We start from the raw sequence: 25,185 nt of genomic DNA on the forward strand, positions 1-25,185 counted from the left end.
AGTACTTTATGACGCTCATGAGAATGCGGCAGCATCTCTGTAAATAAGTGAGATTTTGGAAAACTATCAAAGGAATATTAAGGTCCTGGTTGTTTTCAGTTGTTATCCATCAACCACAACTAAGTGGTGCTTTACTAAAGGTTCATGACACACTGAAGCCAGTGTGAATCAGCTAAAGACCAGGTGCTGGCAGCGCAGCAGTGCCAGTTTACGTCAGCTCAACAGAATGGTGTCATTTACCCCATGAACAGAGCAAAGGACACGACCCTGTCCTTTATCATGTTGCTTTAGCTATTTTTGCACTTATTTTTTTTTTTCACTGCTAGTGTACATTCAAGGGAAATATATGTGATGCTATTTTTAGTACCATAATGCAGTAAACATCTTGATCTCTTTAAAACTACAAACAAACAAACAGCCATGTGCATATATTTTTATGGAGCAGACTGTAGTGACATAGCCATGTGGATCTGAAAGTGAAATTGGCAGGAAAGTGAAACAAAACGGGATTTTACTGGAGAACTCCTAGAAAACAAACTAACGGGGAGAAAGGGGAGCAGGAGGCAGAAACAATAGGGTTACAAAGCAACTACTTTTAAACAGCAGGGTGGTTTCTGACACAGATGGGGAAATACATTTCTCACGGGACTCTTTTTTATTCAGACAACGTCTTTTTAATGGGAAGAAAGAGAAAGATGAGACTGGGGGGCGCGAGGGAGCTCAGAAGCGCAAAGGAAAGAGTTAAGGCTGGAGTCACCCTCTCTGAAGTGCGCTGTGATGCTGTGCAGCCTTTCAGCCCCCAGAGCCTTCCTCCTCCCTCCCTCCCTCCCTGTGTCAGAGTGGGGAGGAGGCGGGTTCTGCTGAGCTGTTAAATCCTGAGTGAAGTTTCCCCCATTTCCAGTGGCCACTGTTGTCTGAAGCTGGTTCTGAGCAGCGCTGGGGTTACCCTGACATTTCTGGGACCGTAAAGAGCCAAGAAGGGAAGGAGAAGAAAAGATTAAACTTACACAATTTGCTTTTGTCTAAGTGTGGAGAAAGGGGAAAGGGAAGCATCCGCTTTTTTTTCAACATCACATTCCTGTGTTTTTCTTCAGCCTGGAAAATATATTAATGCTTGTGCTTTCCTCTCTGGAAACAAAGGAACTAAGCTGGACTGAGGAAGCAAGGAGTGGGAAGGAGGCTTGAGGAAGTTTGAAAGAGAGACTCAGTGCAGCTGGGAGTTTCCTTTTCTTAAATGAAATCCCTGCCTGTGTGGGTAACCAGTACAGAAAGAAGACAGACCTGCAGGTAAATGGAGAAGCAGAGATCCCAAAGGAAATTTCCGCTCACCTCATCCCGCTTGTCAAGAACGTGAAGGAAAAAAAAAGAGGTAAAAGATACACAAGTAGACAGACAGGCTCTGGGACGTGCTGGGCTGTGTAAGGATAAATCAGCGAGCAGCAGCAAAGCTGTATGGCATTTGTCTCCTTTTAAAGGAAAAAGACGTGAAACCTCGTCTCTGGAAGGGGAACTTCCGTGAGAGTGTAAGTCTCAAGTCTAATTCTTGGATTTCTGCTCTATGTGCCAGACCTGTTCTCTCTGTGTGTTTGCATGTGTGGATGTGAAAGCGTGAGAGACTGAGAGAAGGATGTGGATCACAATGTCCTTTTGGATAGACAGAGTTGTGTTACAGATGGATGATGTCATTTTTTGATAAAATGATCCATTTTGTGCTTTTCCAAAAATGACTTTTAAAACCTACAAAACCACTGGGGCAATGCTGAGGTGTAACCAGCACTCTCAAATCCCTAAAACTATCCAGTCTCCTTTTGTGATTCTGTTTAATCATTTGTGCAAAGTATCATCATACTGTTAACACCTGACTTTTTCTCCTCCTTCCCACAAGCAGATTGCACGATGAACTGGAGGCCAGCTCTCAGCTTAGCCCTGCTGTGGACAGCATGGCTAGTTTGTGGCTCTGAGAAGACAGGGAGGTTAGCGGAGAGAGGGAGCCATGGAGTCAGGAAAGTGCCTCAGTCTCACAGGGCTCCCAGCAACCTCCTGAGAAGGTCTGGAGCATCCCTACAGAATCTAAGCCCGAATCCCCAACACCCCGTAGCCAAGAGAGATTCTTCAGTACCTCCAAAGGCACCTGCCAACCTCCTGAAAGAGGAGTCACGTTCCCAGCCCAGGAGCATAGCCACCAGAACAAGGCGGGTACAGAGACTTACAGCTGCAGCCAAATACTCCAAGTCTGAGATGATTAAGGATGAAGGGATATCTACCGCCTCACAGTCACGAGCAGTACGCTTCCCTTCTGGGTCAAGCTCTCCCAATGTCTTGGCCAGCTTTGCTGGGAAAAATCGGGTGTGGGTCATTTCTGCCCCCCATGCCTCAGAGGGCTACTACCGGCTCATGATGAGCCTGCTGAAAAACGATGTTTACTGTGAACTGGCTGAGAGACACATCCAGCAAATTGTGTTGTTCCATGAAGAAGGGGAAGAAGGAGGAAAAGTCAGAAGGATAACCAATGAAGGAAAAATACTGGAACAGCCACTGGATCCTGCTCTCATCCCTAAGCTCATGAGCTTCCTGAAACTAGAAAAGGGGAAATTTGGCATGGTGCTGCTGAAGAAAACTCTACAGGTGGAGGAAAGGTACCCTTATCCCGTAAGGCTAGAGGCCATGTATGAGGTCATTGATCAGAACCCCATCAGAAAAATTGAGAAGATGAGACAGAAGGGTTTCATACAGACTTGCAAAGCAGCTGGGGTGGAGGGACAGGTGGTTGAAGATGACAATAATGGGGGCAGCACCCCATCTATCCCTGGTGGTGGACATGTCCAAGTATCAGCAGGAGGGAGGAAGGAGGAACCAAGGAGGAGCAACAACCAACCAACAAGGACCAAAACAGTGAGAAAACCAATGACAACCACTGTGGCTACTCCTCTGCCTACAGTAAGGACCACTACCCTCCCTACCACCACCACAGCCACCCGAGCCACCACCCGTACAGTGACAACAGCAAGCAGGCCTACAACAACAACTACACTCCTCCCCACCACGCAGAGGACGTGGATCACAAAGTCACATACCACCACAGAGTACCATAGGCTGCCAGCACCTCCTGAGGCCACCACACCACGAGTCACGGCCGCTGAGGATTTCTATTCTCCTGTGTGGAAGGCAAACCGCAGGGACCGGCAGCGAGGCCACCCAGAGAAACACCTGGCAGCCACACGGAAACCAAGCAAAGGTGGACGCTACGAGAGCTTCACAGAAGTCCCAACAGCCCCCTCAGTGCACTACACGAAGGCAAGCATGAGTAGGTTTAAAGATAATCGAACAGACAGGAAGGACTATAACCACAGAGACCTGAATGTCACGCCAGGGCAACACAAACCAAGTAAGACTAAACCACCAAAAAAGAAGACGCAAGAGAAGATACTGAGTAATGAATATGAAGATAAATATGACCCAAGTAAGCCTGCTAGTACACATTTAGAGGAAGAGATTGCAGTGGGAAGTATTCCCCCAAAGAAAGGAAAAGAATCAAAGAAGCACGAGAAAATGGATAAACCTGAGAAGAAAAAGAAGAAGGACAGACCCGACAAGCTGCAGAAGAGTGAGAAGCAGTCCAAGAAGGACAAAGCTGAGAAAAAGGGCAAGCAGGATAAAGACCGTAGCAAAAAAAACAAGAAGGGGAGCAGAACAGAGAATGAGGATTTCCCTAAGCCCAACAAGAAGCCTTTCTTACAGCCTCCCAGGAAATCGGCGGCCAACCTCCTGGACTACTTTGAAGGCAAAAGGCGGCTCATTGTAAGTAACTTGTTCATCTGAATTTTATTTCGTAAATGAAGTAATGTCTCCCTCCTAGAAGGAACAAGGGGAACAGAAAGCTTATGGTGCTTTTGTATTACTCTTTTCTGTTGATTTTGTTTAAGTGATCAGATCTCTAGACCTGGAGGATCATTTCCAACATGGAAGTTTTTGCAGCCTCATGTAGGAAATCTTATGTACAGTACAAAAGTCCATCAGACAGGAATTAGGTTAAAACCCCTTCCCACTCAGTTCCATGAGCCATCATACAGCCATCAGAATAGCTTGTTTCCAATAGATACACAGGTATTGGGATCTGTACAACTATATTCAGTAAAATGAAGTTCATGTGGATTTCAGTCATTGCTTTAGGGTACTTGCCAATGTCACCACATTTTGATGCTAAGCATGTCCTGCCAGCTGGCAAACCTGTTTTGTATTGGTGCTGGTGTCCTAAAACTGGAAGCAAGCCAAGTGTTTTTGGCAGTATTATGCATGTCTGACTAACGATATGCACAAAGGCATATGACAAGATTGCCCTGAGGTAGGACTGTTATATGTGCCATTATTTCTCGTGGGAATTTGGCTTTCAGATCTCCTAGATATCTTCAGGGATCCCATACAAACTTTGTTCCCTTTTATTCTCCTGCTGTTTTTATTAAACAATAACTCTATGGTTAGTTTTTAAGTCTTAGAAACTCAGCACGATCTGGAGTTACTTCTCTCAGGGTTTAATAGTGTTGTATGTTTTTCCAACTACTTATCTAAAAAAACACTTCACCTGCAACAGGAAACAGTTTTAGCTGTAGTACAGATGTTTATCCTGGCAGATGGCACGTATCCTGAAATGGCACACTTTGAAAAATAATTCTTTAAAAATATTATTATGGGAGCTGGTTTCTTGCAATTATTCCACTGCAAGCTGGCCTCTTTGACAGTTATTGTTCAACAGTCAGTGTCACAACACAGTTTTCACTTTGATGCCCCACATTTCAATACAAATACCTAGGACACCAAGCCAAGATTTCAACCACTGGAATTTAATTAATCATTCCGTTGATGATTCACAAACCTAAATAGAATCCAACTTTCTTATTCCCCTCCCTACTCTTCCAGCTTTAGGCCTGTGCAGATCTAGAAGGAGAACATTCCCCAGCATGTTGTGAGCAGAGAAGAACAATCATAGAATCACAGAATGGTTTGGGTTGGAAGGGAACTTTAAGATCACCTAATTCCAACTCCCTGCTATAGGCAGGGACTCCTCCCTCTAGACAAGTTTGCTCAAAGCCCCATCCAGCCTGGCCTTGAATGCTTCCAGGGAAGGGGGCATTCACAACCTCACTGGGCATCCTGTTCCAGTGTCTCAACACCCTCATACTACAGAATTTCTTCCTAGTATCTAGCCTAAACCTACCCATTTCCAGTTTGAAGCCATTTTCCTTTGTCCTGTCACATAAATACCCTTATAAAATCTCCGTCCCCAGCTTTCCTGTAGGTCTCATTCAGGGACTCGAAGACCACTATGAGGTCTCCTCAGAGCCTCCTCTTCACCAGGTTGAAGAGCCCCAGCTCTCTCAGCCTGTCATCATAGGGGATGTTCTCCAGCTCTCTGATCATCTTCGTGGCCCTCCTCTGGAACTGCTCAAACAGCTCCATGTCCTTCTTGTGTTGAGGGCTCCAGAACTGGACACAGTACTGCAGGTGGGGTCTCACAAGAACAGAGTAGAGAGGCAGAATCACCTCCCTTGACCAGCTGGTCACACTTCTCTTGATGCAGCCCAGGACTTCTGGGCTGCAAGCACACACTGCCAGCTCATACTGAATCTCTCATCAATCAACACTCCCAAATCTTTCTCCTCAGGGCTGCCCTTAAGCCATTTTCTGCCCAACCTGTATTTGTTCTTGAGATTGCCCCAGCTCATATGCAGTACCTTGCACTTGGCCTTATATTTGATATATTTGCAATATATTTGAATAATATTCAAATATTATTCAGTATTATTATTAGCAATATAATTGAAAAAAAATTGAACTTGAGTGAATTTTGCAAATAATTCTTGTCAGTTACATGTTAACTACCAGTTAAGCAAACAAAGTGTGGCTGAGATCTTTGAAATTTGGTCATACATCTTAATGTTGTGGCTTCCAAGAACACGTCCAGCATCAACACAAATAAAAACAAATCTGTAAAATGTCAAAATCTGAGCTTATAGACGTCAAACTATTAATCCATTACACCAGCACAGTCCTGGCAACTTAAAGGCTGGTCTGAAATTTCAACCAGCTGATACCAGACCACCTGTCAGCTGCATGTTCAATAAAAGACCTGCACAATCTCAGGCTCTCAGGCCAGAACCCACTGAAGATAAATGATTGTGCCATGTTCCACTGTATTTCTCCAGTACCTAATACTACCTTTGGCCCGCTTGCCCTGAAGTTTCTTGAAGGGCAAGTTTGAGGTGGTCAGTAGTAAAAGCAATGGCTGGAGCCTGTTCTCTCTTTTCCATCCCCAGCACACAGATAACAAAGAACTTTCCAAGCTCCTTTACACATGCATTTTTGTACTCCTTCCTATCAAACTATTCAGTTCACTTAGGGTAAGTCCTTCTAGCTGGATAAACTCTACCATTCATGAGTCTTCAAACTCCTCTAAAGAATTAGCCCATGCTGTTAGAGAATTGGCTCTGCCCGAGTAGAACTCAACTACACTGCTGTGCTACTATCTTTCAGTCACTTCATAGACTGTCTCCCAAAGACATTCTTTCAGCCCTCTTGCAATACAAGAGAATTTGAAGAGCCACAGGCTTTTAAGATTTACACATCATTAAGGATTTCAGTTTGCAGGTTTCAGCATGCTTTTCAAACATGTAGAATTCTGAAGGCTAATCTGCGTTAAGTTCAATTAATGACAAATATAGGATCCACCCGCAAAAACTGAAAAAGCATATGGGTATTGAGGTCTACAGACTCACCAGTCTACAATGAAGGTTTTGTTTCATTCTTACTAATGTTAAGAAGTCTTGGCTTACTGTTTTCTGGGTTTTCTGTTTATGTTTATGTCCCTGTGGTGAAGAAGTGCAAGCTGACAATTTATGTAATGCTTCATTTATACACACAGGCACATATATGAATACATACGTGCACATACACATGAATGCAAATGCAGGTAGATGTGATGTATTTTCTGCTTGGCTTAGAACAGTCCTGGAACAAAGCTTTGACCTGAAGATTGCCTTGCCTTTTAAATGTTCCTTGTTTCATTCTGCAAGGTCTGATGAAGTACCTCTAATTCAGACTTCAGAGTGTGTTCTTACTTACAGCCTCTAAAACAAAAAGTACAATGCAAACCAATGGTCTGGTTTTGGTCTCAGTCCTCAAATCCTCTCCGAGATCGTTTTTAATTTGAAGCATTTCTGTGCAATTTAAAAACCAGAAATCAAACACTTTTTGTGTTTGATTCTCATTCACCCAGGGTTGTAGTCATGCCAGGGAGTCTTTCTATAAACTAGTCAGATTTTACAAGCTGATAAATGCCCCATACATGTCAGTACAATGATTAATGTTAATAATGAGTATATCATAAAAATTAGCCTTCAGGCTCTATGAACATGAGGTAGATAGAAGATGATTGTACCTGCTGCAGACTGAAGCATAAGCTTGCAATCCAGAGATTCTGGTGAGTATTTGGATTTCAACTCCCTTTGTGCTTGGAGGAGTTGTTGCAGGTACTTGATTGTGCTGCACTAACAGCACTTTCGTGATTACTTTGCTAGACTGGAGACATTCCTCTCCAAACTTCTTCTGGAAACTGGAGCATACAACTACTGCATGCTGACCAGATCATTGGTTTACACTGTCCTCTTGCTTTCAGAAGCCATGAGTAAGAAGTCTGAATTAGACTTATGTCATCAAACCCTGTAGAACAAAGCAGGGAACATTTAAGAGACAAACACCCTTTTCCTGGTATGTTTGAATCCCAGTCACTGATGAAGGAGCCAAGTTATGTGCTTTAAACTTCTTTAATCTTGTAATTGTTAGGAGACTTTGAAATGAATAGAGTAACATGAACTGTGGATAATTTTATACTTTTGTTTTAATAACTGTTCCTCCTCCCTAGCCGTGCCTTCTAATCAAAGACCCATGTGACAGAAATGTGACTTAAAATAAATATATGATAAATAAGCGATTTTCAGGAGAGGTCACAGTGGCCTTACTGAGTTTTCGAGGTCTTTTGATATGATCATCAGTTATATAATTCTTCAGTAAGCTCTAGTTTTACTTGCACTTTCATAGTCGAAAGTGCCACAGGAGCTCTCCCTGGAGCATGAGATGAAGATGCAGTAGCTGCCAGGCTGCCATGTTCCCAGTGCTCCTGCTGTGACTGGGTGGGAGGAATCCTAAAGATGTTGCACCCCTGAAGGGTGGGGGGAAACATGGTAGGGCAAAGGATAATAGGAAGTTAGGGGGCTTCCTGTAAATTGCAGTGTTATTTTCCTATCAGTATTGTGGAAAGGCAATGGAAGAGCTGGTGACACCAGCTGGCCATACTTCCTATAGCTTTCCTGGGACTGGTTGGACAAGACTGGTCCTACAGTTACGCTACAACCACAAGCAAATAAAACTGCAGAGGAGTCAATAGCTTTACAGAAAAGAAATCCAAGGCTGCAGACAGTGACTAGTTCTCCTTCAGTGAAATAGAAATCTGCTTAATTTCTTATATTAAACAAGCTCTTTTGTCTCTGCCACCAACCAGCTGATCACAACCCCCAAGGCGGACAACAACATGTATGTTCAGCAGCGAGACGAGTATCTGGAGAGCTTCTGCAAGATGGCAACAAGGAAAATCTCAGTCATTACAATTTTTGGCACCATGAACAACAGCAGCATGAAAATTGACCACTTCCAGCTAGGTTCATTTTTTTTTATATCATTTCTTTCCATCTTGTGGGCACATTACAGACAGCGGAGGGAGAAATTTCCCCAGCTTGGGTCAAGACCTAAGCAAGACCATTTGTTGTGGGACAGTAGGACTTTCAAACCCATCCCTCCTCCCTCCACACTGACTACTCTCACTCTGTATTTGTCTAAAGGCCTCTAGTATTTTCCATGCCTAGGCTTCCAGTGCTGTAACTTCAGCTTTCTTTGTGGGAATTCATAAAGATATTAAAGTAATGAAACAGAGAAAAGGCCTGAAAATTTGACATGGGGAATGGGAGAAATGAAGGTCAGTTCTACCAGTATCATGAATACTAACCTCACTATCAGAATAGTTGTCCCAATACAACTCCACAATTGTTTCTTTACTAAACCATGGGCAGCTAGATATTTGCTAGCATGTTTTAAACACAGTTTAAAGAACCTGTCTGATGTCATGAAGGAGAAGAGGTGGGGTACAGAAGAAGCTGAAGAGAATGAGATGATAATTCAGAACTTGGTGTTAAGCTTATTCTATTTTGAAGTTCAACATCATTACCTCTCTGCCCTGCCAAGCAATGTTCACTCATACCTTTTCACTCCTCGTGAGGACATGGAAAAGGCTTAATTTTACACATGCATGCACCCACTGAACCCAGGACTGTGAGAGTAGTGTGACAGGTAGACTCCTTGAAGTGAGTTCTTTTCCTTCCCAAGATCAGCTTTTCTAGGCCTAACAGATGATTTTGAGATGTTTAAAGTGAGTGCTTTCTACCACAGGTGAGGTCCAAGAGCATTTTCCTCTCCCTGTTAGTAAAGAGATATTAATTTAGGAGATTTCCTCCATAGCTTCAAAGTATGGGCAAGTTTATAAATTTGTACCTGCATACCTGATATTAAAAGGCTTACTGCTTAAATTCTGATAGCCCCTCTTTGCCCATAAAGCCAGATGCTCATCAGTGTGTCTGTTTATTGCTGGCTGTTAATCTTTGGAGGCACTATAAATCGGACTGTGCAGGTCTTGTAAAGCAGTTCATTCAGCCTTACCTAGTGCCACTTCCTTTACACAGAGTTCCCATATCTGCAAGTGGCACTGGGCATGCAACTCTTAGAAAGTTTTTAAACAACAGGTGTCAGTGCTCAGGTCCCAGGGAAACCCACCAAAGCCAGCAAGAACCTTTCCTTTAATTATGGTGGGATTTGCACAGAGATATCAAGTTCAGGTCCAGCAAAGCATCTAAGCTTAGATGTCTCTTGAAGAATGTAAGCAATCCTGTTGTTGTCTGCATCTACAGCTTCACACCAATTTAAGTGTTTTGCTGAACCAAGGCAAGGTATATAAACTAGCAGTTTTGCTTCTAACAGACCACATTGTTCCTCAGAAGTCCATATGACTAGGTTTTCCAGACCTTAGAAGCAATGCAGTATGGAATGAAAAGCTCTGGGCCACATGATGCTTCCATCACCTGTCTCTTCCAGGGTATTTCAGATCTGGCATAACACTGGTCAGAAAAGGATGGAACTAAGCCTGGCTTTGCAGCCATACCTCCGCTACTGCCAGAGAGAGGGGAGCTAGCTGGGAGCCAGCAGACTTGTCTCTGAACAGCAGGGACTCACATATCCAGACTGTCCATCTCTCTGGCAAATCTGGAGTGGTACAGAATTTTCCACATCAGACCAAGGTTACTCAGGGTCACTTTTTCTGTACCTACACCAATCTGTCTGTCAGTGGACTGTTTAGGAATATATTTAGCTCCAGTCTCACTAATAAACAGACATTCACTCTGACACAGACCATACTCTTTCAGCCTCTTCCAACCTTAACTTAGACCCAAACTTCTTCCAAACCACAAATGTGTATAACAGCTTAACTCTCATAGGAGGAATTAACTTGTTGAAGAAAAGCAGGAGACTTAGAAGGGTATAAGCTAACTTCACATGAGAAGCTCACCTTACATTTTTTGCCCAGAACACCTAATCCTGAGTTTTTTCAGAAGTTTAAATAATACAAACACTTTTCTACTCTCCCTCCCCTTCTCTTCTACCCTTCTTGCTTGCATGGCCTCTTAATGGCTCGGATCAGAGGCAGCAAATAACAACCTCCTAACAAATGTTTTGTTCACAGTATTTATGCCATAATGAGAAGACTTAGCAGACAGCATGATGTGATCTACTTGCATTGCTATATCCTTGGGCTTGCTGTGCTAGAGCATCATAAATGACAAAAACAGAAAGGTCCACAGAAAATACTTCTTCATCTGGAATTTCAAACATATTTAGAAGTAGTTAATGAAAGAGCTCATTAACGCTGTTTGGCCTGGATTGATTTATGATGAAAGCAATGACTGTTTCCCATTGGAATGACAGAAAATTAGAATCCTTTTCACCTCAAGTTAGCCATTCGGTCTCTTTCCCTCACATCCTGGGAATAGGGCTTCAGTGAATTAAACAGCAGTTCCAAGCTGTAACACAACCATCTTACAACCAAAGCCAGCACATAACCTACTAGGCTACTATACTTTCACAGCAAAGTACTGACATTCCTTGCTCAGCTGAATTATTTGTAAAGAGTTACTCACCTTTCCAGCCTATCTGGATGCTAAAGATGTACTGAGGAAAGGTTCTACACTTTTTCAGCAACCCTTTCAGAAACATCAGAGAGAATTTTGCTGGTAGTAGCAGGCAGTCTCAATTGTGTTGTTCTTCAGGCTGACCCCAGATATACTTTATGACAGCAGAGGCTGGGGGTGAGTGGTGAATTGGAAAAAGGCTATTAGATTAACTTATTTTTTTTCCTCTCCCAAAACCACTTCTAAGTTTGCATCAGTCCTTCAGGATTTTTTCCACCCAAAGCTTTTTTCTGTATCACTTCTGTCATTTATTTTTCTTTACACTCTAAGCTTTGAAAGAAAACATCCAAACAGTGAAACTCTAAAGTGCTATCTTCATGTTGTTATCTGCAGTCTTTGAAGCAAAACAGTGCTATGAGTCAGTTAGTCTAAGGTAATGTACCATTCAAGCTGTTTTCCTCTAACCTCTCTTGTATTATTCTACCCCCATACAGACCAATGAGATAGTGCTGATCTTGCTTTAGGATAAAATTGCAGGCATAAGTATGAATTTTGATTTATGTTTTAAGAGTCATGCTTGATATTAGTAAGATGTAAATCTTGTTTATGAAGCATTAAAGCGTGACTGACCCATCTAAAGGAGAATTTATAACATTACCTATCGATCTTCACAAAACTTTAAAGTACATGTAACCACATACAACCATTAAAAATGCTGCCTGGAGAATGATTAGTATAAACACATTATAGAACTGGATGTTGTTTTCCCAAAGTATGAAGTTTAGGTGAGGTTCTGATCCAAACATCTTCCCAGAGATTTAATTCAGAAGTTTCATTGAGTCTACTACAAAGATTGGATCTATCGCAAAATTGGAATCAGATTAACTTGCTCCCAAAGATAATGGATGTTTAGAAAATGAATCAATAAATTAATTCCTGGTTGTTTAAATAGTCAACTATCTTTAAAACATGCATTTGTTCTTGAACAAGTATTTTCTGTTGCTGCATGTTAAAAACAGTTCATCTTGTGTCTGTTTGCTGGTGAATAACAGTGAAGCAGGAGACAGCAAAGCTGAGCCTCTGCACTGCATCACTTTACTGGCTGTGGCACCTCTGACTTCAGACAGATAACTTAAGCTATGACTGAGATCGCTAAGTGATGATAGTATTTATGACCCAGTGCTGTCTTAGGGCATAAACAAGTAGTATTTGAAGACAGCTCTTTGGCCCCCAGGTGCTTGATTCCACTGTGTGTGTGACTCCCCTGCTTTTTACTTCCCAGGCCCATACCTGCATCTGGAAGCCTGTTCCAGCATTGTCATAGTTGTATAGTGCTTCTCTGGATGCTGAGGATGAGATGATGATATGGAGGCCTTCAGGACTTGGCCCTAATGCACTCTGGCTTAAGGAAATTAAGGATCCTCAGTACCTTCACAGGCTTCTCCTGTCCATGTTTCCAATCTCTGTCACAAGTCACATGGATCTAACTTTGTAAATACATACTTCAAATTTCTTTTGGTACCTGTCATCAAATGATGAGAAACCATTTGAAAATGGTGAAAAGGGTGAAACTTCTAGGTTGAAACTGGAAGCATCAGACTAGTCATTTTTCACAATAAATATATGAAAAGAGAAATAAAGGTCTGGGGTGGGCATGAAGTCCTGAGTTAGTTATAAATCTTTTTGAGTGTTCGGTTCTTTTCCATTTGAATAATTTGGGCATTTAATAATCATTTAAAAATCATTCCCAGAACACTTTTCTTTTTCCCCATCTACATGCTAGAATGGGAAATCAATGTCAGCAAGCACGTGAAAGAGTGCCACAGCATGGTATTTGTGCATACCCAAAGAGCTAAAACTGCCGTATTCAAGACATGTTTAACAGTTTCTGGTTTCTTGTTGTAATTTTTTAAGATTGGAAGAGACTGCAGAGTCCTGGACAGCCTCAAGTTATTCTAACTATATTTTACTGACACACATTCTCTGCTTTCCAGCCTCTGCAGGAAATTGTCGAACAGTTTCTATTTTCTATTGCAGAAGCGGCTACATTTCAGGAGCTGTTGAAATGATTAACACACATATGAATGTCTAAATGTGCCTGAAAAAATCTCAAACCTCTTTCCAGAAAAGAGTAGGCAACCAAAATTTTTCAGAAGCAAGTAAAAATACTGAATGTTGAAGTACATGAGCCCAAGGGTAAACTCATTTTCCAAAGGCAGAAAACTGGACAGTTAAAAGCCACAGTGACATAGTGCTGTTTTTGAAGACATTGCCAATACAGTGGGAAGAGGGCCTATGGAAGATGAACTTCCCCTTTTCTTGCAAGGTGTAACTGAAGCTTGCTGTGCAATTCCATGACCATGTTTATTTCTCCTCTGTTTTGCATTAAGATAACGAAAAGCCCATGAAAGTGATAGAGGATGAAGATCTTGTGGATCAGCAGCTCATCAGTGAGCTGAGGAAAGAGTATGGGATGACCTACAATGATTTCTTCATGGTGCTGACAGACACTGACATGAAGGTCAAGGTGAGAATTTTGACTCTTGGAAAGATAAGACAGGACAGCCTCTGGCAGGGATATTTACACAGTACCTGGTGTTCTAAAACACAGTGTGACAACTCGCCAAGATGTCAACATATTTTATATGACAACGCTCAACAAAAGAATATATTGACAGTGCCTGTGAGGCCTGGCCTTTACACATTGGACAAATAATACATCATTTCCAGGAAGCAGTCTGACTGCAAAAATAGGAATATTACCATGGTTTATCATCCGTTGTAGGCCTTGTTACCTGTGTGCATACGAGGATATTTGAATTGCTGTATACTCTACAGTGCTGTGATGCATGCAGAAAGAATGCTAATACATGTACCATTTTTTCCATCTGTTCTTTTTGCGTGACAGCAATACTATGAAGTACCCATAGCAATGAAGTCTGTGTTTGATTTGATCGACACCTTCCAGTCACGAATTAAAGACATGGAAAGACAGAAAAAAGAGGGCATTGTCTGCAAAGAAGATAAAAAGCAATCCCTTGAGAGCTTCTTGTCCAGGTATTACCTTCTGGTCCTAGTAATTACGGTCTTACTAGAAAAATAACTATCCAACTACTTCTACAATTTTTAATAGACCTTTCTCAATGCTATCAGTGTGAAGCAAAACAGAGACGCAGCCACAGCTGCATGCAGTCTTGCACAGAGCACTAGAAGTCAATGTGCATGCTGTCATTGCTGACTGACTACACATTTTCTAGACACTAACTTTCTGTACGTCAGTCTCCCCGGCTCCCCCCATGATATGGAGATAATAACACTGATTTGCATTAGAAGAGCAAATAAGGATTAATTCACAGATGTTAATTCAATGTTTTGAATGTATACACTACAATGTTGATGTTTCAATCACTAACCATCACAATCTCATTAATCCCATTCTAATCCTTTTCATGTAGCTTGATTCACTAATTCATTCACTGTAACTTCCTTCTCATACTACTTGTGATAACATTTGGACTTTGACAGCATTATTCATACACTGAAGATCTTGCAGATGTCTCTTGTAAAATGTCTGAGACGTTCTGTAGAAAGATAGTTTTGTTTGTGCAGTCTCTATATGCTACGTTACTGCTCTCTACATGTGAGACCTAAATACTGTGAAATAAACATCTGGATTGTGGGAAAATTCAGACCCAAAGAACAGCTGTACAGAATAATTTACATGAAATTAGGGCTATCTCATCACTCTAGGCTTTAAGTGGCACTACTGCATTCTCCTCGCCTGCTATCAGAATCCATCGAGGTACACTTTTAATGCCAGATGGTTATGCAAATAACTGGGACAGCATGATGTGTTATGACATGAGGGGGAATGGAGCAACAGGCAAATTGGTAGGTTGTTTGTTCATGAACATTTTAAAATCCTATAGCCACTTCAACAGAAAAAGAACCTTTAACAAGATGCGCCCCACCCTCCTCACCACCTCCTGTTTAGGTCTCAGTGATTCATCCTCAAGACCACCAAGAAGAACCACAGTTTGGAAACAACTGTCCAACACAAGAAAGAGCTTGTATGCTGAAAAGTGGCAATTCCCAAATACTTCTTTGCTTGCAAACAGCCCTAGTAATAAACACGTTAGAGAGACAGGCAGGAAAAATACAGAACAGTGCATCTATAAACAGAACTACTGCTGCACTGAATGTATCTGTTGTCTGTGGAATAGACGTCAGGTTTAAGTATTAGGTGGACTTCATTAGCCACAATAACTGGTCAAGTTCCCAGCAAGATTGCTTCCAGCTTTGTCCAAGATTATCTTTCCAGCTGAACAAGAGCCCTAGTGTTTCACATTTGGGAGGTCAGTTATACATAGGTCTCTCTGAAAGTAATGCCTCCTGTTTATTTCCATGGAAATTACAACAGATACAAAGAGCATAATAATGCTATTTGATAGAGCAAATTATCAGCTACAAAACACCATTTTTCAACACAGGCACCAACATTGGCTGCACAGTGTCCAGGATGAACAAGAGCATGCATGCAGTTACTTGTACAAATCCACACCAGTGGAGGTGGCCTACTGTTGCTGTTGTCACTGCTGAAAAGCACCCTCCCCACACCTCACTGTGCTCACATCCACTCTCTGTTCTCCATAAATGTTCAGCAAGTGTTGATGAATGACAGAGACTGCCATTTTTTTTTTTGCATGGAGGAATTCAATTACGTACCTTTTCTTCATCCACACTTCCACATCAGACGCCAATTTGTCAGACTGCCCCCCTGCTGCTATCTGTCACACAGCAACAACATTTAATGGAATACTGGTAGGAGGTTCAACTCCTACATCCATACAACTAATATACTAAAACAGGAGATGTTATTTTTAGAGCAGCCCTTGTAAAATTGCAAATATTGTTTTTTACAACTCCATCTGGTGTGAAAGAAGATGAAGAGCCAGAACTTCCTTGAGTAATTCTCAAAAGCCACACATATCGGCAGGAGATCCTTGAATTTCCTTGAGTGAGCCCCCTGTAACACTGAGACACTGGCTGTGCTGCTTTCTGGGCTCACAAATCAGAATGAGAAGTAGAACAAGGTAGATGAGGAAGACAGGGTGCACAAAGGGAAGTGTCTGGCAGATTATCCAAGACAGGAACATCAGTCTGTGTTTCCAATATCAGGAATAAGATGTAAATTTGTACACTAGCGTTTGTAAACCAACAGCTGTAAAGGACCAAATACATGAATCCGTTGGTTAGATGTGATCTCAAACAAGCACACGAGATATAGGACCTGCCTGGGGTAGAAGGATACACAACTCAAGTGATGGTTAACATTTTTCATTTCTACGTATCCAAAACAGATACTCAAAAATTAGCAAGTAATCATTAGAGCACCTTAAAGCAACTCACAGGTAAGATACTATGCTAATTTATGCCCTAGACAAAATATGATCCAATGTTTCCAATTCTCTGTCCTTGTTTATAGGCAGCCAGGTGTTTTTGCTATACAAAGTATCACAATAAATAAATAAATAATCTACAATTTCCAGAAGAACAAGAAAGTTTCCCTCTTTCCTTCACATCATGATGTCATGCATGTGATTAGTAATGCTTCTTGTTCCCATTCGCATACCTGCATACACGCGCTCAAGTCTCCTAGCTGTTCCTCCTGGGCAAGATTAAAACTGAGGAACTTTGTTGTGTTGTTTTCTTTTAATTTATAATTATTGAAAAATTATTGAAAAGAAAAAGATGAAGCATAGAGTCAGTCAAGAAGACAAAGAATCAGGCAGGAACATCCCCTGCTCTCTCAGCAACTTCTGTGACTTTGAGCAAATCCCACAGTATTTTCTGCTTTCTCAAGTGGAATGGTGTTGATCCATTGCATTAGCTTTTATTTTGAGATCTTCATGTGGTGCTGCAGAAAGTCAGACTATTATTGTAACAGAGTAACATCTGCATCCATTTAAAAGATCATTTCCTGCTATAAAAATAACCCTGCAGCTCTGCAAATTCCTATAAATCTGATTTATTTAGGTTTAGTGTAGAAGTACCTTTATTAAAAAAAAGGGGTTGTTTGCCAAGTATTAAATAACTCTGTAGTTAGAATGTTTAAAGGTCTCAAATGTCCCTGTGACATTCCCTTTCTCTGAGAGGACAATGAAAAGTGATCCTCAGTGCACAAGTTTGGTTAGATGAGACACCCTTGTTAAAGAAAACTCCAAAATGTACTCTGCTGTCCTATGGCTGGCTTATACAGCCACAGTCTCACACAGACACATCCACGTAAGGAAGACTAGATCGAAGAGAATGTTAAAAGTATTTTGAGTGAGCGCATGTGGTAAAGAAGAGATCAGTGATTATTTACATAGGAGCATGAGTTATGTCTGAAATGAAGATACACCCTAATTCTCAGACAGCCCTTGGACTGCAGAATAACAGAGCAGTTCCAGCAGCAGCGAATGACATAAAAGCTAAAATGTCTAGTGAGAAATTCTACAGGAATCTCCCCTGCGCTTGAATATGCAGGTCTCAGCATTGTAATATCCAGCAACGGTGGCCTGCAGCAATGATCTTAAGCTTTGCAATGCTTGACTAAACTGCAGCAAAACTACAAAAGTTGCTTTTGAGTTTTGGAGCTGTACAATTCCAGATAGGCTTTATCCTCTCTCTGTGATGAATGGAACTGGGAAGATCTCCCAGCAGCTGTTACTTAGAAGTTGTGAAAGATATGACATAGCTCAGCCTGAAGAACGAAAATCCTCAAAGTACTCCGGTCATGATGGTTCCCTGTTGCACTCCTTTTTGTTTCCAGGTTCCGATGGAGAAGGCGGCTAGTGGTAATCTCTGCTCCCAGTGATGAAGACTGGGCTTATTCCCAGCAGCTTGCTGCTCTCAGTGGACAAGCCTGTAATTTTGGTGAGTCAAAGGAAATTACACTCTCGCTCCCCAAAAACCACATCCTTCCTGGTGATGTGATGGATTCTTTTGCTCAAGTCTGAAACTAGACAATCTGAGGAGTCTCACAACTGAAAAAGCTTGCTTGTAGCTACTCCAAATACTAATGGAAAATACCATGATAAGCAGGTAGTACAGCACAGTCAGCTAACAACACTAAACCAAGTGCTCCCTGGAATCCTTTACATTAGGCAGGAGTGCTCTGCAGCTTCTCTTCCACCTTATAATTCAGATCTACCTTACTGCATGATTTAATGATGCAATGCCTTAAGAAAGTCAGATCCTTATAACTAGCTTAGAGCTAGGTCAGATATCCGGGAGATATATGGGAATCGATTATTTCTTTTTCTTTTTCATTCCTTCTATTTCCTAAACCTGTAAAAAAAAAATCTTAATGGGAGCTACTTCAACCCAGTAACAATCTTCCCAGCTCCCTAACTAGGCACTTAAAATATTCACTAGAGAGATGGACTGCTCTACAAGGCAGTTGAGAACAAGACCCAAAACAACCCTTCTCTCTCTCTCACAAAAGCCTAGAGAGATTTGCTCCTTAGCTTAGGTTCCTAGCAATAACAGTGTGATGCAAGGCCTAGACTTTACTCCTACAACAGAATGAAACAGGTCCCATTCAAAAGCCAGTATTTCAGTATGTTTCACCATTGTTACTGCTACACTGTCTCATAATCACTGGGATTTCATTTAGAGCTTTATTTTATTTGGTAACTCCCAAAGTAAATTGTAACAAGAACCACTGTAAGCTCCTTTCTGAAAAACTGAATATGGCCATAACAGTTAATTCCTCATGCCCCTTGCTAAGAATAGACTGAAGAAGATCTAGTGAGCTCCTAAAGGGTTTGTCTTCAATGGTTTTCCTTAACCAAGTGATGTTTCCAGACATTTTATCTACACGTTGTAAGAAGTTACATCAGGGATTTTGTAGATCATGTAGACTCATGTTTCATGAACAGGTTCTGAAGTCCCTTAGGTCTTTCTTCAGTGCATAGGCAACAGTCCAAGCATCTACTCAGAGCAAGTGAAAGAAGTGAATGCCTGTCCTAAGCCATACAGCGCAGTGTTCTGCAGTTTAACTGCTCATTATATCACCTCTAATTATGTTTCTGCTAAAACTCAAAATCTCCTTCATTTCTTCCACAGGTCTGCGCCATATAACTATCCTCAAGTTGCTAGGAGTAGGAGAAGATGTTGGTGGTGTCTTAGAGTTGTATCCAATTAATGGTAAGTGACTGTTTCCAGTTTGTTCACTACTATTCACGAAGAGCACTATGCAATACTGTGAGTTTTTTTGCTGTAATTTCTTTAGAGAGATGGATGTGATTGAATTATGTTTTTCTTTCCATTGCTTAAGAAAAAAGCCAAAGGAAGAGAGGTGGTTGTATGGCTCTATGTTACAGTGTTTTGATATTATTGAGCTTGGGGCTGGGAATAAGATTGAATCTGAAGGGGGTAAAGATCAGAGGGCGGGCCAACAAAGTAGACATCCTGCTGGGGATCTGTTATAGACTGTCTAATCAGGATGAAGAGACAGATGAGGCATTCTATGGACAGCAAACAGAATTTGCATGATCATGAGCCCTTATTCTCATGGGGGACTTTGACTTTTCTAGTATATGTTGTCCATGATGCATGCACTGGTGTGGATGTACTTCAGCTGAGCCCCTTGCCTCACCCCCCAGTCATCATCCCCTTAGGCTTATCTCTAGCAAGTTTGGTTTTTATCCCCCTTCCCCTTCACATCTGGTTTAAAGCCCTCTCAACAAGGCCTGCCAGCTTCTGCCATATCCTGCTTTAAGACAGGTGAGACCCATCAGCAGACATCAGGCCAGGCACAGAGTAAGTTGCACCATGCACTATCACGTTTCTAGTCCAGTGATTTCTTTCACTGTGACTATTTTTGTGTGCCTTCTGCAGACACGAACCATTACTCAAGCTGCTTAAGAAACAAAGACACACATGCCTGTCAGTTGAGGAAAAGGTGTGCCACACAATAGCTTCAGCCATTATATTGTCTTGATATCCCAGCCATTATTTGTCTTGATAAAGACAAATTTACTAACCTTGACAAAACTGTTCAAAATGCATCTTTGGTTCACGGCCTTTCATTTCAGAACTAGGAAATACTACACTGCAAATGTCAAGAATATTACGTTATGAAATACTGGGTAGTATCTTTTCTCACACTGCAGACTCACTGAGTTACTAATAATCATCACTGCTGCCTAGACAAAATGACAATGCTGTTTTATGTAATCACTTTCTAGGAAGCGCTACCGTAGACCGAGAAGACATCCCAGCTAACTTGGTGAAAGACATCCGAAATTATTTCCAAATTAGCCCAGAGTATTTCTCCATGCTTCTAGTTGGAAAAGATGGAAATGTCAAATCCTGGTATCCTTCTCCAATGTGGTCTATGGCAATTGTGTACGATCTGATTGATTCCATGCAGCTTCGGCGACAGGAAATGACAATTCAGCAATCGCTCGGCATGCAGTGCCCAGAAGATGAGTATGGTGGGTATGGTTACCATAGCTATCACCAGGGATACCAGGAAGGTTACCAAGATGACTACCGCCACCATGGAAGTTACCACCATGGATATCCATACTGAAAAGAGCAAGTTAGCCTCTGAGTGCCCCGTGCCTGTCTTCTAATAGCTATCCAAGCAATATGTGGCCAGTTGCAAAGAGTTTTTTCCAGGCCACCTAGATATCCATGCCTACTTCTTCCACTGTTCAATCAAGGGACTTTGTTTATTTGCCTTCTCAAAAACGCAGGAGCCTTTTCACAGTGAAACAATTCGAAACAGTAGTATTGAAGCTTTAAACAATAAAGACGCCTTTATATTTTTAATCCTTTAAAAACAAAGGGCATCAGCAGTTGCTGTTTGTTTGTACTAAAACCAAACAAAAAGTCCCCACACCCTCAGTCCATGGACGCTGCTGTAGGGAAGGATATGAACAGTCTGACAAATATTGCAATGCTCTTTTTAGTATTTTTTTCTAAGAAGAAAAAAGAAAAGTGTATTTATTGGAAAGTGAGAATTTTGCATTGTGCTGATGAAGATAAGCAAAGAACTTCAGAACTTTCCCAATAAAGGAAATGTTATGAAAGAGGCATTTGACAAGTTCTTCAAGAATCATTTAAAACATCCTTTTGAAGTAACTTGTCTAAAAAAAAACAAAACAAAACAACAACACAGCATCCCTTCTACAGTGCATCAGCATTATAATTTGCTGACTTTGCCAATGAAAGTAAGAATTTATGGTTCTGGCAGTACTTGTTCTGACACTAAACAGTGTCAAGTTCTCTTAACAGCAAAGCTGGCTGCATGGCCATCTATTCTTTCAATTGGGGTCCCTGTTCTTCTAAGGTCTTAGCCACCTGGCAGTTAATTCTAAGTTAATGAGAGCTAAGTGAAAACACCAGCCATATAGTCTTGTCTGAAATAAACTGAAAAGCATTATTCCTAATCAGGAAGAAAGAACAAAAACAAAACACCAAAAAACATTGTCATTCACCTATTTTAAGTAAGTTGTACTAGCTCTCTGCTGTAATGTTACATAAACTGTTGCTCTAAACTTCAAATTTCCTTCTACCTCTTCTCATATCCTCTCCCCTTGAAAAAAAAAAAAAAAATCTGGATGAAATGTTTATAGAATTGTTTGGGTATAATTTGATTTGCTACTAAAGCAGCTATATTTCTGCCACATTTTCTGGAATGGTTTTCTTCTCCCTTCTCACTGGTGTCTTTGGGCATTGGGTCCATGGCACAACCTTATTCTGTTGAAGTCAGTTGCAGGAACTCCTTGCATAGCCATGTTTCCAATACCATTTGGGTTAGATTTCCAAACACTAAAGACTCAGCAACAAGATTCAGGAATATCTTGAAGTGAAGTCATCATGCAAATCTTCATAGCGGCACAGTACTCTCTTCTACTGTTTCAGGCTCACCTAATCAGTCACTTTTGGTTTTTATAATCTATTACATGGAAGCATATGCCAGGTATGCATTCATGCCTTTCATGCATATGTGTAACAGAGCACTCAGGTTTTTGTCTGGAACTAAGTGGGTGAAGATAGACTTCTGACAGAGTTATTCAGAGAGGACTGATGCCTGCAGAGTACTTGCAAGCCTTCTCTTTACCTACATTTCGTCTGCAGACGAAAGGAGAGGACAGAGAAAATTAAAAAACAAAACAAAACAAAGAAGACAGATTAAAAAAAAAAAAAAGAAAAGTTATAGAACTGAAAGTTTTCTAGGAAAAAAGATCAAGTCCCATAGCCCAGTTTTAGAGAACAAGTACTACACCAGTGCATTAAGGTCAGTTACCTAACCATCTTTGCCTAAAGCAAAAGCAGATGAAAGTGTAACTAACAGCCACCTCCTGTTGACAAAAGGAAAAGCACCCCGGAGTGTTTTCTTTCAGTTGTTAATATCAACTTTCCTGTAATCTTATTTTTAATGCAAATGAAAAATAAAAGCCCTTATAATTGACAGTGCAAAGGATGGAACCTAAACATCCGCGCTGAGCAGGAGGAAGAGCAGGTAAATTTACAAAAGACAGGGCAATGTCCAATCCAAGTTGAGCAAGTATCAAACTGAGTCTTGGCTGTGGGAGCTGCATATAAAAAAAGCAACTCCAAGCAAGTTGTCTACTGATGAGGGAGGCTGGGATGTGCTCTTAACCAAAACTGCACATTTTAATATTAATAAAATCTGAGACACTCAGTATTATTCTACCTTCTGGTGCCAATTTCTGCCTTCATTACAAACTGTCTCAAAATTACTAAGAACTTTTAGCAATGGTTTAAAATCCTGATTTTGCAACCTACCAGTCCCTATAGAAAACTAAAAGCAAAGCCTGGAGGAACTTCAATCCTTTTATAACAACAATACATATTTACCTCAAAGACTCCAAGTATCAGAAAGACAGACAACTCCAAACCAACACTTCATTGTGACAAAGACAAATCAGATCAAAAATACCGCATCTGTCCCTGCAGCACTGCTCTGAGGACTGGTTCATTGAGATTAAAGCCTTGTTTTTACAGTTCTGGGTAGGAAGTTTCAACACGGTGAAGGAAACTTTCAAAACTTTTTTCCTCATACATATTTCTGGGATTTGATTCAGCTCAAAGACAGCTGTTATAATCCACAGGCTGTCTTTCAAGCACAATGGCTCAGTTTCTACATTCACAGAGTAGCTGAAATTAACCAATAAAAAATACTTTAATAAATTTGTTATAAATAAGTGAAACGTGAAGAGATCTCTCTTCCTTAGATGCTTTATGAACTAATTCCTCCCACCCAAGGGAGAAGCATAACATTCTAAGCAGTGATAAAGTTCAAACATTTGTGAATCTGGGCTCTGACTCACAACTTTGTAAGAGCTCACTGTCCAACACCTTTGTTAAAGGCTATGTGTCCAAGTAACACTGATCTCCAAAAAGCTCCTAATAAAATTCCCTATTGCCGTTTGAGGAGAAAAACAGTAAGTTAGAGAAGAAGAAAAAAACAACTAGTAAGCTTTCTGACACAGAGTAGGTGAAGGACAACACAGTGGAAGTACTTAACCGATGTTATTGCAGTAGGGGTCACATGATCTATTTGTAAGGGATAGCTCTACAGAACAGCAGCACTTGCCAAGCAGAGCTGTTTTTCCAGCTAACAGTTGCTTATAGTCACTTTCTCAAACAAATGTCATATACACACTACATTTGACTATCACCACGCGCAGTATGACTGCACAGAATTGCATGGTCATATTTCTGAATTACTTACACACTTTTTATTGCTAAGTTGATATCAAGTCCTTACCCATTTTTAGACAGTTACTGTTACTGCCGAGAGGATACACAGTTCTCTTCCATTATTAACAGAAACCTGCCTGGCCAATCCAACAGAATCACTCCAACCTGTTCACCTGAAGACAACAGAAAGATTTCTACATGTTAGAAAGCACCTAACTCTACATGGAAAGTAAATCAAATAGATCAGTAAATCAGTATATCAGCATACATTCACAGTTATATACCCGATATCTTTGTGCAGTCAGAGTTCAGCAAAACAAGTCAAGCATGACGACATCAGTGAAACTTAAAGACTGAAGAAATGACTAAGGCTGACAAGAGCGGAATGCAAGCCTAAATATGCTTTATAAAATTTGCTAACTAGTCATTTCCAATTCTTATCTCTCTTAAGGCAGATAGTTCATGCAGGAAAGTCGAACAATGTTTTCAAGACACTCATCTTTGGTTTGATACCCTGTCATTATAGGTATGAAGCAGAATTCTATGCTCTGACTTAATGTAAGGCAAAACTGTCTGAAAAAGTCATTGTAAATGTAAGTCACCCTAAATACAAAGCAGTCTAAAGCCAGCAGTACATTCATTTTCCATGAAAACATCTGCTAAAAGCGGGTAGCTGAGACTGAAAAAAACAACAGCAAAGAAATCAGGCAGGTATGTATCGCAAACCTGTATGTGATGGAAAAAAAGAAAAAAAAGGAAAAAAAAAAAAAAAAGCAGCTGTCTTTTTGCAACTACATCTCAAACAGTTTGAGGGTTTTTTTCTGTTTGTTTTATAACACTGAACTTTCATTTCCCAAAGCAAGACATCATACACCAATGAAACCATGTGGGATTTACATTCAAATATACTTTCTTACTCATTCTGTACAGATCCAAACAACGAGGGGTTTTTGTTGTTGAAATGAGCTACTATGCAAGCACAACAAGATCAGCCATAAAATGTTTTTCAGCTCAACACTACTCACAAGGTTACCTCATATAAACAAACCACAACAGTAATTTCTCTTTGTATAATTATTCTTAATGCATGCTCGAAAAAGCTTACGCTTCTGGGGAAAAAACAAAAAGAAAACAATAAGATTTCACATTCATCATCTGAAAAACAGAAATCGGAATA

At 40.9% G+C, this 25,185-nt stretch overlaps 1 protein-coding gene across 1 annotated transcript; it reads left to right on the plus strand.

Annotated features, from left to right (window-relative positions):
- Positions 1-852: 852 nt before the first annotated feature.
- Positions 853-21,965, plus strand: CCDC80 (coiled-coil domain containing 80). The gene is made up of 8 exons (XM_072326389.1): positions 853-1,523; positions 1,889-3,798; positions 8,552-8,708; positions 13,673-13,809; positions 14,191-14,339; positions 18,097-18,200; positions 19,395-19,475; positions 20,519-21,965. Exons 2-8 carry the CDS (start codon positions 1,897-1,899, stop codon positions 20,863-20,865), a joined length of 2,877 nt encoding a protein of 958 aa, XP_072182490.1. The 5' UTR covers positions 853-1,523; positions 1,889-1,896; the 3' UTR covers positions 20,866-21,965.
- The last annotated feature ends 3,220 nt before the right edge of the window (positions 21,966-25,185 follow it).

Source organism: Excalfactoria chinensis, chromosome 1 (assembly GCF_039878825.1).
Source record: "Excalfactoria chinensis isolate bCotChi1 chromosome 1, bCotChi1.hap2, whole genome shotgun sequence".
NCBI lineage: Eukaryota > Metazoa > Chordata > Aves > Galliformes > Phasianidae > Excalfactoria > Excalfactoria chinensis.